This window comes from Paracoccidioides lutzii (assembly GCF_000150705.2).
Source record: "Paracoccidioides lutzii Pb01 unplaced genomic scaffold supercont2.5, whole genome shotgun sequence".
Classification (NCBI taxonomy): domain Eukaryota; kingdom Fungi; phylum Ascomycota; class Eurotiomycetes; order Onygenales; family Ajellomycetaceae; genus Paracoccidioides; species Paracoccidioides lutzii.
The window spans coordinates 1,126,372-1,141,199 of NW_015440951.1; the positions used below are offsets into that span (position 1 = coordinate 1,126,372).

The 14,828-nt window shown below is 46.0% G+C and overlaps 4 protein-coding genes across 4 annotated transcripts; 2 read left to right on the forward strand and 2 right to left on the reverse strand.

Moving 5' to 3' along the window:
• Positions 1-299: 299 nt before the first annotated feature.
• PAAG_11515 (hypothetical protein) lies at positions 300-9,094 on the forward strand (the record flags this gene model as incomplete). The annotated part of the gene is made up of 8 exons (XM_015847154.1): positions 300-483; positions 562-4,902; positions 4,967-5,122; positions 5,180-5,451; positions 6,205-6,960; positions 7,032-8,124; positions 8,194-8,616; positions 8,730-9,094. The coding sequence occupies 8 exons, from the start codon at positions 300-302 to the stop codon at positions 9,092-9,094; spliced, it is 7,590 nt and encodes a 2,529-aa protein (XP_015703286.1).
• A 1,019-nt stretch (positions 9,095-10,113) lies between these two features.
• On the reverse strand, positions 10,114-10,299 carry PAAG_02535 (hypothetical protein; the record flags this gene model as incomplete). The annotated part of the gene is made up of 1 exon (XM_002795783.2): positions 10,114-10,299. One exon carries the CDS (start codon positions 10,297-10,299, stop codon positions 10,114-10,116), a length of 186 nt encoding a protein of 61 aa, XP_002795829.2.
• A 558-nt stretch (positions 10,300-10,857) lies between these two features.
• PAAG_02536 (dihydroxyacetone kinase) lies at positions 10,858-12,880 on the forward strand (the record flags this gene model as incomplete). The annotated part of the gene is made up of 4 exons (XM_002795784.2): positions 10,858-10,864; positions 10,944-11,457; positions 11,533-12,173; positions 12,240-12,880. 4 exons carry the CDS (start codon positions 10,858-10,860, stop codon positions 12,878-12,880), a joined length of 1,803 nt encoding a protein of 600 aa, XP_002795830.1.
• A 1,116-nt stretch (positions 12,881-13,996) lies between these two features.
• PAAG_02537 (small nuclear ribonucleoprotein Sm D2) lies at positions 13,997-14,808 on the reverse strand (the record flags this gene model as incomplete). The annotated part of the gene is made up of 4 exons (XM_002795785.2): positions 13,997-14,039; positions 14,165-14,413; positions 14,623-14,655; positions 14,789-14,808. 4 exons carry the CDS (start codon positions 14,806-14,808, stop codon positions 13,997-13,999), a joined length of 345 nt encoding a protein of 114 aa, XP_002795831.1.
• Between the last annotated feature and the right edge of the window lie 20 nt (positions 14,809-14,828).

Genomic DNA, 14,828 nt, shown 5'->3' on the forward strand with positions numbered 1-14,828 from the left:
ATGGAAAGGAAGTGCTACATTGAAAACATAGACACAATAGTAGAATGTGACCACAGGCTGACCCTCTAAGGGGTTGAAGAATACGAACTTTGGTTGTTTCGTCAAAGGAAATTTGTCCAAAAAATATAACAGGCGGCGGTGAAGGGAAGCCGTTAGAAGCTCGGGCCATTTGTGATTGGCCGCAAACTCTTTTTAAAGGTCGCGTCTCTCTGAACCACCTCAAAACACTCTACGGAGTATTTTCTAGCAATCTCAACCACACTTCAAACAGAACATTCTCTTGTCCGCCTCTCCGCAGGATGGATGGCGGCGATGAACTAGATAGCCTGAGGGGCCTTTTCCAGGACCTTTCTAGCCTCTCCAGAGCTGCCCTTCCAGACATCGATAGGCTAGTTTTTGAACTAGAGGCAACCATTCAAGACTTCAGAAAGCTCCTCGAAAAGCCCACAAAGAAAAACGAAAGCCGCCAAACCGTTCTCTCCGGTACGATCCACCATATCTCGTCGCATCAAGTCGGTTCATATGTTGGTCATTTGTGCTAATAATGTCTTGATTACATAGGGAAAATTAAGGTCCACGATGTCGAGTACTCGGTAAATAAGGAATTCCAACAGGACGTCTTGCAGGTGGCAGACGCCTTGGATTTGGACGAGATCGAAGCAGCCGATTACTATTTACGAGCGCAAGACGACGCAAGGAAATTAGACCGCTCTCCTGTTATGAGTACAATTATACGTTTTCATGAACGACGATCTTTCCTCCTGGAATGCCTACGTTTAGTCTTCTATGAGTCGTTCGAGGTCGAGAGAGAAGGCACCCAAGCTATCATGCAGGATTATGTTGCGAAAATTCTTGAAATCCAAAATGGCCCCTTACGAAATGCGTCTCTTTTCGCAAGAAAGTGTATGGATTCCATGGTTGATATCGAAAAATGGCTGATACGCCTGGGCGAGTTAGCTCAAAAAGCTTCAATTGTGGGACAAGCTCAAGAATCAGATCTCGAAATTATAGAATTCCAACGCGGCAGCCTTGGAAAGGAGCATGAATCTCTTGGAGCGATACTGTGCTACCTTTTCAAAGGCACTTTCACCAGCTCGGAAGATTTCCGCCTACTCCTAGACAGACTTAGGAAACTCGATAAGTTCGACATGATATTAGTCCATTATATACCAGCAATAGTCTCCTCGTCATCTCAGTATGGCTCTCCGGAAGGTTCTGGATCTCTTCGTGATGCAAGATCTCTCCATCAGGCTGTTACATCTTCCAGAGAACCCCAGGACTGGCTTTTATCAAAATTTCATGCTACTACAACAGCTCTATGGCTGGCCGAATACTCGGGTTGGTATTATGAAACTTCCCCTGCGTCTCCTCTTGAAGGTATCAGTCCTGAAAGGGAGACCGCTGATCTCACCAAGTTGTTTGTCACCGTCCTCGATGATGGGGCCCTCGAATTTATGCTTGAGGTCTGTGCCGGCGTCAGTCAGAACCAGTGGCGCGATCCATCAAGGGCAGAGCTAGTGAACCTACTCCTCAAAGACAGTGTGCCCTTGGCGATTGAGCAGGACTCTTCTTCATATTTTCATGATTTACTCATGGAACACTTCGAGATATTCGTAGAATCTCTCATTGCCAACATGCCTGATGCGATCAGGACATTGAAATCGGAAGAAGATATTCAGCGACTGGATCAAATTACTGCTCTTCGGGAGGGCCTGACCACAAATATACATAGGGGCCCCATTGAAACTCGCATGCATTTTGAGGCTTTGCTCATGATAATGGCGTTCGCGTTTGAGCATAGAGTTGACGCCGCACAAGAATTTTGGGCAGATTCGGAAGGAAATTTATACGGATTTCTCCAGTGGGCGTCGAAGCGCCAGACTGTTCCTCGGGCTAGTGCCTTCTGTGAAATGCTTTGTTCTATCTCAGAAGGGGAGGAAAATTCCTTGTCAGCTCACAAGTTCCTCTTAGACGAAGAAAAAATATCACCCACGAAATTCAAAAGATCCGCATCGATGGGCTGGACTCAAATGATAGAAGAGCTCCAGCTCTATGCCACAAAAGCCACTGAACGTCCTTCAGCAGCACCGCCATCCGTTTTTCGTATTCGGAAACTTGAACCGGCGGATATTGATGAACCCGAAAGTCCTGTGATGCTTACTTCTTACTTGAGACTCATCAGCCACCTATGTAGGCAAAACTCTACAATTCGCCAATGGATCTTGGAGCATCCAACACTCAACCTCATTAACGTTCTTCTAACGCTGTGCGACGCTCCTATTCCAAGCCATCTGAGATCCAGCATATTTGTCACCTTTCGCTGTTTAATGGTGGACAGGATATCCGTTCATGGGAATGAGATGTGGATTTCTCTTGACCATTGGATTTCTGGTTCAGGATCCCAAACTTCAGGTTTTGCTAAAATATCTCTTGTGACCAGTTCACCTGGCTGGAACGATCGCCATTCCTTCCGGAAAATAGCAGAAACATTCGACCAAACATATTCATTTGTTGACCTCCTGGACACATTGGTATCACCACCTATCGATTTGATCGATTCGCGACTCTCTCTTCCCTTTCCAGAAGCATTGGGGTCCTCCTACCGAATGCCCGGCATAGAGCCCTATATCGATTTTGTCATGGGCCAAGCATTCGCTAGTAGATCCATCGACCTTCACGAGCCACAAGCTCGGCTTTTGCAACTAAGCTGCTTCAACTTTGTAGCCACCTGCCTTGAGAATTTTAACGAGAACCTCATTTCCATCATAAATCAGCCTTCCATTCCGCTAGACTCCGGCTTGCGATCATCATCCCTGAATGCGTACATTCGATTGCATCCATTCGCGAGGGTGATGGAGTGGATATTTAACGAGGATGTTCTCAAGACCATGTTTGCTACGGCGCATCAAAACATCGATGAGGTCGCAAGGGCTGCATCTGATTCCATACTACTTCGATGCTTGGTCCGAACCATTGACGTTATGAACCTTGTGATGGACCACCAGTCGACCTACTTTGATGTCGTACGGCCATTGATTAAATATCAAACTAGACAAACTGCAAATACCGTGGCTAATTCGTCTCTTGCGTCGTTTGAGGATAGTGTCATGGACAATCTCCGCCTGGTCACAGATTTGTGCCTCTACTGCGGTACCGGCCATCCACTGTTAACTCTAGCTTCTCTCAACCTTTTGGAAAAGCTATCCAGCTCCCGGAAGCTAAATAGAGCCACATCGTCCACAATATCGCGTTGGCAGGCATCCAATCAGATAGTGGAACTATTGAACAATGATGTTGAGGCAGAGCGCATTGCTCGCTCTCTTGCTCCTCAGATGAAACCCGATTTGCGAGAAATAGAAAACGGTCCAACATCTTCTGGCTATCTCATCAAACTAGGGCTTGTAAATTTACTTGATCGCTGTCTCAGTATGAATCCCGAAAAGCCAAATATGGCTCATCTCCTTCTGGGATTTTCTTGTCTGGGAAACACGCTTGATATAGCAGTCGAGGGATTGTTCCAGGACAAGATGTCACTTTTCCATGCTATGGTCGATTTTGTGCAGAACTACCCTGATGGGGAAAATGGGACGATTTTGACTTGGATGATTTATCTCAAAGAATCGTGCTTCCGTGTGCTTCGACATCTCTGGTCATCGAAGCTCTCTTCAACACTAGTTCTTCCAGAGCTCCATCAGCGTCAACTCCTTGTTACCCTGTTCATAACTCAACCTCAAGTCGGTCCAGAAACCCTCTGGGATAATTTCCAAACTACTGATCCAGAATTTTGGTACTCGAGTTCACCAGACTCGGTATCAGAATTTCTTAGTTTCCGCAGTCTTCTTTTTGACTATGCCGTGACCGAAGTTCGCTCTGCAGCAAGGCATGGCTCCCCTTCTCTGCAAAAAGATACCCTATCTACTCTTCTAGGAAGTTCGGTTGATGAAAATAACCGAACTTTTACCCACCCTTCTTTCTTCGACCTCTTTGATTTCGTCGATTTGGATATTGAGGCCGTTCAACCTCCCTCAAATCTTAAGTTTTTCGATGGCAGCAATCTGGATCTATGCGCAAAGATACAGCACGATGGTTTAGTAATCTATGATCTCCCCTCCGTGAAGGAGCTTCTTGAACTCACCAAGCAAGAATTACTCAACGCTGGAATAGCGACATCTAATGATGATGAACAGCTCCTTGCTGAACAAAACAACATATTGCTCTTTCTTCGTGCGACTAATCAAAGCCGAAAGATTCATCACAGCCGCTACTTAGCTGTTCGATCTTGGGCAGAACTTGCGACCACAATCATCGTCACGTGTGAGATGGAGGCCGCACAAAGGCCGATGTTGATTTTGCACATCCTACAACTTATTCTTCCCAAACTTGAAAGCTCTGTCATGGATAATGTAGCGGAAGCCATTGAACTAGGCCGTTTGGCTGAATCGCTGATAGATAAACTTGGGACTGGTCATCCCCCGGAGACACCCAACAAGGGAACAGATATCATTGATGAACGACTCTACCACCTATTCCAAACATGTATCCGTGGAATTCCATTGGCTACCGAAAATAGTGCTTTGAGAGAATGCCTTTACAACATATGCTCCCAATACTTATCCCGCATTACTCGCAATATGTCAGATCACAACCGTTTTGGAAGCCATTCACAACAAGCTGTCAAGGCTTCGGGTTCCTCACTTGTTGAAGTTTTATGTGACGATGCATATTCTGGACAAGAAGCCTGTCGAATATCCGCTCTGCTTCTTCTCAACCTTCTTGCTGTCCTTGATCGTCAGCTATCCTCATCGCTGCTCATAGAATTAGTTGCCCAATCGAACTATCTTGCCATGTTCGTGGATGTTGTTGGGGCGATACCATCAGAGTTTCGCAAAGCGTCTGCAAGCGGTACGTAGTATACATCTGATTTTATTCCTCTTTCACCTTCTCCTTGTCTAACATCGCTTTCCAGAAACCTCTCGACTATCTGTTTACTACGACACACACCTGTGTCTACTTCAGCAACTTGCGCAATCACGAGTTGGAGCAGAACGCGTCTTAGACGCAGGCTTGTTTCAAGCTGTTAAAGAGTCCCAACTCTTTGCCACTGACCCTGATATTGGAATAGGTAAAATCACATCCTCTTCTTAGCCCTTATCATGGTGACTAACTTGATAACTTTCAGAAATTGATAACCCAGACGCTCTTCAGAAATACTATGATCTGCTTCTTTCCGTAATGCGCGTGATCGTGTCAGCAGTTTTTGCGCGCGGCTTACACAACCAACAAGTCCGTGACCAAACTCGCATATTTCTGTCTAAAAATCGACAAAGTATTGTTGGCATATTCAAGCGGTATACAAAGATCTGTGGTCTGGATGAAAAGAAGCCTAGAGAGACAGTAGAGGATCTGGTAAAGTCATACATCGCACTAATCGAAGCTGTTGGGTTTCTTGAAGTAAGTCCTGCTCTCTTTCACAACTACCTGGCGTCCGTTTAGGGAGACATTAATGCTGACTACCTGCCGTAGTTTGAGGATGAGCAGTCGATCGACAAAATGGGTCCAAAGTCATTTTCTTAGATTTCTGTATTAAATGTATATTAATTCCAGAGGCAGCTGGAGGCGTTTGTTAAGGAGAAGCATTTAAAGGAGGAAAGAATATATGATATGCCTAATGATTCTCTTTATCCGAGTCTTGGAGGACTTCCCTAGCGCATTTAAGTGACAGCATGAATAAATTAATGTGATGTGTTATATCGTAAACAGAGCAAAGTGAGTGAGTATATAGACTGGTAGAGATTTGGGATGATTGCCAAACGCATCCCTAGAGGTGAATGAGCTGCAGAATTATTCATCATCATCCACATTTCTTTCACATCTCATTTTGTTTTCCTCCTCATCAATCTCCTTTGATTTGTTATCATTCATCAATCTCTCTCAATCCTACGCATATTTTCGTTCATACATCTCTCAGTCCAAAGCTCAAGTCACGGAACAGCCAATCGGAGCTGTCTGCTACAGTTGACTCCGTCAGGCGATTTAACCCATGAACGTCAAAACAGCGTCATACTGAACGAGTCTCCTTTACAACACCCACCGTTTCCTAACACTTCGCAGAGGTACCTTTTTTTCTACATGGTTGTATGTCGTTTATCTTGCTTTATGACATGTGAGCTCTGATGGACTTTGGATATCAATCTACAAAAATAGATGCATAATTCCAATAGACCTGCACCGAGGGGCGGGAACTACAAGTCTCCAGGAAAACGGAAACAACCCGAACAAGATCCTGGAAATCGCGAGGATCTGGTGCGGAAACAAGCGACTATCACGTACCTTTTTGAGAACGGGTGGAATAACATATCGAAAAACGGCAGAGGGGAGATTCTGTCTCCAAATACCAAGCGCGTGAAACGAGAGGGACTCCAGCTCCCTGCCTCATACCCTGCCGCTCCCACTCAACTAATGTCAATCAATAAAATGTACACATTCCAAAATAATACCGATTCAAAATCACCAGCCGGTGCGAGTGGGCGTAATCTGTCACCTTCAAATTCTAATGGCGCCATGCCGGTGGGATCCCGTTCCCGCAACTCGACAATCCGATCAAGCAACTTCACACCACACGCTGGAGCAAAGAAGCTGGTCGTAAAGAACCTAAGAGCCACACCTCGTCTAGATCGGAATCGATACTTTGAGAAAGTCTGGTCGCAGCTGGACGCTGCTCTGTTGGCTATCCTTGGGGATCAGAAGCCGGAACAATCTCTCGAGGAGCTCTATAGAGGGGCAGAAAACGCCTGTCGACAGGGTAGGGCTGCAACTCTGGCCAAAAAGCTACAAGATCGCTGCCACGAGCACATATGTGAGAATGTTCTAAATTCGTTATTGTTGAGATCGGAGGATGGTAATGATGTTGATATCTTGAAGTCGGTGGAAGAGGCTTGGGCTACGTGGAATGCTCGTTTGGTATGCTTTTTTCTCTCCAAAACGAATATCAAATTCTGAGTAATTCAGTTATTAACTATTTTCTGTTTTAGGTTTCAATACGTTCTATTTTCTACTATTTAGACCAATCGTTCCTCCTTCATTCCGCGGATAATCCAGTCATTTACGAGATGGGTTTAGTTCAATTCCGCACCGCAATGTTCTTGAACGATACATTGCGGCCCCGCATTCTACAGGGAGCCTGCCAACTCATTGAACTTGACAGAAAGGATGGTAATACGGCAGTTGACCCGAACCTACTCAGGCGTGCTATCAAGTTCTTTCATGACCTTGGCGTTTACAAGAAATATTTTGAACCATACATGCTTGATGCATCCGAAAAATACATCAGCAGCTGGGTCGTCAATGAAGCTAGTCATTGCGGTCTTGCTACCTATGTAGAGCGGTGTCAACTCCTGATTAGCCGTGAGATTCAGAGGTGTGATCTTTTTGGTCTGGACAGGAGCACCAAACAAAGCATATCCCAAATGGTAGATCGTTATCTTGTCTCAGACCAGATCAAGATCCTACTTAAAGAAGATGACATTGTCGAACTCCTCAACATGCATAGTCAGGTGGCACTAGAACAACTGTACTCGCTGCTGCAACGTTTGGAGCTGGGTCACAAAATAAAGCCCGCATTCTTCAAGTATATCACCACAGAAGGGTCCAAGATAGTGTTTGATCAAACAAACGAAGATAGGATGGTTACCAGGCTATTAAGTTTCAAGCAAAATTTGGACGTTATTCTGATAAATGCATTTCACAAAGATGAAGTCCTAGGTCACACTCTGCGTGAGGCCTTCGAAGTGTTTATCAACAAAACGCAAAAATCAGAATCTACCTGGGGTACGGACAATCCTAAACCAGGTGAAATGGTTGCAAAATACGTCGATATGCTACTCAGAGGTGGTGTCAAAGCAATCCAGAGCCTGGATGGAGAAACCAGCATCGGCAGCACGGCCTTGGCTGATGAAGATGCAGAGGTAAATCAGAAGTTGGACCAAGTATTGGGTCTTTTCCGTTTTATTCATGGAAAAGCCGTTTTCGAAGCCTTTTATAAGAACGATCTTGCCCGCCGTCTTCTTATGGGTAGAAGTGCAAGTGATGAGGCTGAAAAGAGTATGCTTGCCAGACTCAGATCAGGTACGTGCCATAATCAAACCAAACCAACCCCTGGAAATAACTTACTGACCCATATTGAAAACCTTAAAGAGTGCGGTTCGGATTTCACCCGTAATCTCGAGTCTATGTTCAAGGACATGGATCTTGCGCGGGATGAAATGGCCTCCTACAACGCGCTACTAGGACCAAAGAAGAACAGACCTGGCTTGGATCTGAACGTGAACGTCATATCAGCAGCAGCATGGCCTTCGTATCCAGATGTGCCAGTGAATTTGCCGAAGATAATATCATCTTCCTTGGAAAGCTTCGATCAGTTTTACAATAGCAAGTACAACGGACGAAAACTTCACTGGAAGCATTCGCTTGCGCACTGCCAGCTAAAGGCTAAATTCCCCAAAGGTGACAAGGAAATCGTCGTGAGCGCGTTCCAAGCCCTCGTTCTCCTCCTATTCAATGACGTAGTGGAGGGCGCCACTCTATCATACGCAGAAATCAGGGAAGCTACTGGCCTGCGTAAGTGTTACAGCATAGCATATCTTTCTTTTCTTTTCAGCAAAAAACGCCATTTAGATCTTATGCAATATATTTTCATATGGACACAGACTAATCTAATCCCCACCTCCCAGCTGACGTCGAATTGAAACGCACTCTCCAATCCCTAGCCTGCGCGAAATACCGAGTTCTGGTCAAGCGACCAAAGGGTCGAGAGGTAAACAACGACGACACTTTCGCCTTCAACTTGAACTTCTCCGATCCCAAGATGCGCATCAAAATCAACCAGATCCAACTCAAGGAGACCAAGCAGGAGAACAAGATTATGCATGAACGGATTGCGGCAGACCGGCATTACGAAACACAGGCAGCCATTGTGCGCATTCTAAAGACCCGGAAAGTCATCACGCACGCGGAGCTAGTGGCGGAGGTTATCAATAAGACGAAAGATAGAGGGGTGTTGGATCCGGCTGGTATCAAATCTAATATTGAAAGGTGAATTGAGATTTTTCCTTGGCCTGTTACTGCTTTGCAAACCCCAACCCAAATATATTCTGTTTCCAAATGAACATGTTAACTAACATGCAATTCAACCGCACATTCAGACTCATCGACAAGGAGTACATAGAGAGGGAAGATGGAAATAAATACGTATACCTAGCTTGAAAGGACAAGATTTTATTTCTTTGACGTGTTTCTTTTGATTACATGAGGTTAATTCTGCAGGAGATATTTGTGGAATCAGAATCTTCATCTGCCTTGTGACTCATCTCTCACCCAGTGTATGAAATACAGGCTACCATTTCCTTTGTTCGGTAGTTGCCCCTGACCAGTTTCTGAGAATTTTCATGTAAAAAAGTCAAGGATTGATAGACGCAATGCTAATCATGAGAATTATGATTTTCTTCCCCTCTTCTTTCGTTTTCTTCTTGTATTCCATGCAGCGAAAAGCTTTGTAGAACAAGGGATCTTTAGGTCCTCATGAAACCTGCCATTTTAAAACCTGATGCTGATTTTTTCTATCATCACCGGATCAGAAATAATGTGAAAGGCAAAAAGTAGTTCTGCTAGTTCACGAAATAGGTAGTGGTAGGTGGAGTGACTTAACCCCACGGTAATGGGAATGAGCTGCAAAAGGGGTTTCCGGGATAGCAAAATCACTACTTAAGCATATAAGTATTAAGCTTTGGTGATCGGGGAGCTATGGCCCCCCTTTCTGCACCGCGATATCCACCTCCCTAACGTTAGGAAGGCAATTGTTATAATATGTCAGGACTGTGAAAGTTAGGTACGGTGATCCGCAGTCAAGCAAGATGCCTTCTTGTCGGATCCCATATGGGATATTCTGTTCGTGCTCTGCTTTGTTTCCAGCAACAAATCCTTTCTTCTTCCCCCCCCCCCCTTTTCCTATAACTAGTTAAATAGTTAGTTATATAATGGGCCCAGCTGCTCGACCGAGAACTCATGCCACCTCCAATTTCAACTCCAATCAGCAATAATTAATTAGTTAATACGAAATCATGCTTGATGAAGCTCCACACATTTCACGGCAGTGCGACCGGCAATTCCCTTTCCCCACCATATACTCTGTGACTTAAGCATAACCCCACCTCCACTCGCTCCAATGTCCGTATCCATATAGTATCCGCCTGTCACAGCAGCGGCTATGACACCGTCGCCATGTATTCCTCTGTGCAGGACCATAATGCTGTATCTTTTGGGACTCCGGCGGTGGAAACGAAGTAACTAGTTGGTTATGACTTTACCATACATCCCTGTTCCAGGCGTCTTTACAGGGTCTCACTGTCGGTCCAAGCCCCGCACTGGAAGACGGCCGGGAGGAAACAGGATAATGCATGATCTGGATGGATAGAGGGACCTTCGTGTATGGCTTGTACCACTGCTGCTGTTGAAAGGTGGAGGGCGACTTCTTTATTTTTTTAAAAAATGCATCGGTCTGTCATCAGCATCAACCCTCACTCTCTCACTCTCTCACTCTCCCACTCTCCCACTCTCCCACTCTCCTACTCTCCCACTCTCCCACTCTCCAACTCTCCAACTCTCCCACTCGTAAGAACCATCATATACACCGGTGTATATACACTCACTCATCTCTCTGATTCAGTCTGGTTCTGCTACGATTATGTGCCCTGGACTGGCTATTTGCTATTGCGTAAAGATATCAAAGGATTACGCCTATATTACCCCGTTTTCCCAATCTCCCTCCATCTGAGATTAAACCCTCTCACCACCATCTTCAAAATGCAGAGTACGTAATCGTATGAACACTGCTGTAAATCGTGTAGGAGCATTGCAATGCACTAACTAACCCTTCCCTCCGCTCCCAGCGAAACACCTCTTCTCCGACCCCACCAAACTAGTAAACTCCGCCCTCGCATCCCTCACCATCACAAACCCCTCGCTTGCCTTCGACAGCGACAACAAAATCATATACCGTCGCCCTACCCCCGATGTCTCAAAAAACCCCAAAGTCTCCATCGTCTCCGGAGGCGGCTCGGGTCATGAACCCGCCTTTGCCGGATTCGTTGGTAAAGGGCTCTTAACGGCGTCAGTCGCAGGAACTATATTCGCTTCCCCTTCTGCTGAACAGATTAGGAGAGCTATCATGGAACGCATTGGGACCTCCAAGGGGGTTCTGGTTATTCCCATGAATTACACTGGTGATGTCATGAATTTTGGGATGGCTGCGGAAAAAGCGAATGCTGCGGGGATCAAGACGGAGTTCTTTACGATTGCTGATGACGTTGGCGTTGGGAGGGCAAAGGGAGGGAAGGTTGGTAGGAGAGGGATTGGCGGTGGCATTCTGGTGTTAAAGATTGTAGGGGCGCTTGCGGAGACGGGGTAGGCCTTGTTCCTTCTTTTCTCCCTTAAATCATGCCGGAAATATAATGTTTGTGCTGATGATGAAATCTGCAGTGCGCCTTTAGAGGATGTATACCGAATTGCGCAGCTGACAACTAGTAATATTGTCTCGGTTGGCTCCTCTCTTGAACGGGTTCATGTTCCTGGAAGAAGGATTCCAGATCCGAATTCCGATGAAAGGATCCCTCACGATGAAATTGAAGTAGGAATGGGAATCCACAATGAACCAGGATCCTATAGGGTCAAAGCCACTGGGGAAGAGCTTATCAAGATCATGCTCCTACAGTTACTCGATCAAAACGATAAGGATCGAGCATTCTTAAAATACTCCGCTAAAGAAGACAAATTCGTCCTGCTCATCAACAATCTCGGAGGCGTCAGCACACTCGAAGTATCTGCAGTGACAGCTGAGGTAACCGCCCAACTAGAACGGGATTACCAAATTAAGCCAGTTCGCACAATTCAGGGAACGTTCTTGACAAGTCTAGATGGGACGGGATTCAGCATCTCCTTGCTCAGACTGGCAGACACGGGCCTTGGACCCGGGAAATCACTCCTTGATCTCCTAGATGCCCCATCAGAGGCAGTTGGATGGGCAGCCCCCGTGCGAACCTCAACCTGGGAGAATCAGACAGATGCTACATACGATACCAAGAAGTCCATTGTAGACGAAGTGCACCCATCCAACCTTATACGTACGTCATCAACACTCCCCACCCCTCTTGCAATCCCCCAATCCACTAACCATCTATCCTACACAGTCGACCCCGCCCTCCTCAAAAAGACCCTAATATCTGGCCTCAACCGTGTTATCGAGGCTGAACCCCTCGTGACAAAATACGACACAATCGTCGGAGACGGCGACTGCGGCATCGGCCTGAAGCGCGGCGCACAAGCCGTCCTAGCCTTCCTAAACGATCCCAACACGACTCAGACCCTGACAGACGACCTAGTCACCTCGATTAACAAAATCATCCCTATCGTCGAAAATAACATGGACGGCACCAGCGGCGCCATCTACGCCATCTTCCTCAACGCGCTCGCGCACAGTTTGCGTCAAGAAGGGTCTAAGGAACCATCGCCCATACCAGTCACGGCGAAGGAATGGTCCGCTGCGCTGCAACACTCTCTGCACGCGTTGGGAAAGTACACACCTGCGCAGGTGGGAGATAGGACGTTGATCGATGCCCTTGCGCCGTTTATCAGTACGCTGGTTGAGTCTGGGGATCTGGATAAGGCCGTCAAGGCAGCGGAGGATGGTGCGGAGTCCACGAAGCATATGAAGGCTAGTTTGGGGAGGTCCGTGTATGTTGGTGGCGAGGGGGAGTGGGTTGGAAAAGTGCCGGATCCTGGGGCTTTTGGATTGGTGATGTTCTTGAATGGGGTTGCGGAGGGGTTGTAAGAATTGATTTCCAATGGGTAGTACGATGGAGGTTTTATGTTTGTATTTTTAATTCGGTTTGCTTAGTTGGCGTGCTAGGTTCTTATGGGTTAAGGGTGCGCATTCTTGCGGGTTAATTTTTTTTTTTTTAATCTGTTTTGTTCTTCATTCTTTGATTTCCCTTGCTTGCCGTTTTTGGGCCTAATGATGATGCCCGAAATGGATTGATGCAGTATCAATCCCGGGTAGAGATGTGAACCAAATCCAAACACCTGTTCCCTGCTGCACATTGATTATATATGGAGCCTGAAGTGGGGTTGGGAGAGACAGCCATCTGGTTTCATATGAGATTGATGGATGTAAAAAAGGGGGAACCTTAACACCGCACCCGAGTATTCAACATGGTCCCTGCTGCTGCCTGGCGAGTTAGGCCTGAGTGAGCAGGGAAGAGGTTTTGAATGCCTGCCTTGTTTACCCCGCATATATGAGTGGGGTATAAAAGCTGGAAGTATGATGTGGACAGAACATGGCAAAAAGAGAGAAACAGGTTTGGTGCCAAAATATTCTGTTGGTGGTAAATGGTATTTCTATTAAAGCCTTTGTGCTAAAACAACAGGTCCGGGGAGAGAGGAAACAAAAAGCGAACATTGTGTAATTCCTTCCTGTACACCACCGATATATTTTCATTCGTGTTTTCCCCCCACCTTTCCCCTATTGCGCCTTGTAGATGGTAAGCTGGGGAAAAAAAAATGGATGGTGAATGTAATGAGGGGATGTAGCAATTTAAAAAACACAAAAACTCTCCGAACGCCAGAAACATCAAAAAATGTTGGAAATGGGTGATCGGATTTGTCACAGGGTTGGCACAGGATCCGTAAAAGGAGATAGCTATGTGAATCTTTTCAACTTCTTGTTTCAATAAATGGGCAATGGTACAAGCCCCTTCCTGTAGAAAAGAAATAGTCCAGCGTAATTAGAAGCCATGTCAATCTAACTGCACGACGTTGGTGAGGCTTGCGATTTTGCGTATAATCGAGCACGCAGAAGGCATATTGTATCACTGCAGCCTGGCTGATGCCGTTTTCAATGGTGATTTTGTGACAGGCTAGTGGCAAGTATTTGTGGAAGTTTTAATATTCAACTTAACAGAACTAGAATGACGGAGTCGCCTCTCAGAAACCTATCGTGGAAGCAAGAGGTGTCAGCATGGTGTATATACCCGAAATCAGGAGGACCTTGAGGAGCGTAGGGAAGAACGTCATTTGTCCACAAAATTGTTTGGCAGAGAAAATGAATCTAACATACATCTTGCTAACAAAGCGATCCTTGTTGACGCCTTTGCCCTTTCCACCTTTTGGTTTCTCCGTCCACATCTCCTTCACATTCTCTAGCACCATGTTGCAATGTCTGTCGAATGCCTTTACTCTGGCTAATAGTTTGCGGTTATTGCGACATGATATCAAGACTTGTGAATGAGAACGAGTTGCGGTTTGAAGAATGGAGAGGGGACCGGATGTAAGCTCATGTTCTTCCAAAATCGCGACTTCGTATTCCCTGTAGAGATGGATGAAGAAACGTGGAATTAGCTTCAACTGTGATCATATGCTAGGGGAGATAGCAATGGGATGAGGCGTGTGGGCATGGAGTACGGGATAAGCGGGAAAGAGAATGTTAAAAGTGTGGAATGCTATGGGAAAATGCAAAACGGCGGTAAGGCGGTATGGTAAAAATGACAATTCAAAGTAACGGCAGATGTAACGTACGTGAGCTCACTACGAGGCTTGTTGAGCAGATCTCTGTGGGTGAATCAAAAGGTATCATGTTAGCCATTTCCATCTGAATAGAAGCTAGAGTGCAGGCGCAGAGCTGTGTTGCAGACAACAACACGTATGAGTCACGCGGCACAACAAGGGGCCAAGAACCGCTTACTGGATCTTTGTGTCTGACATGGCGAGAGCTGGGTATAAAA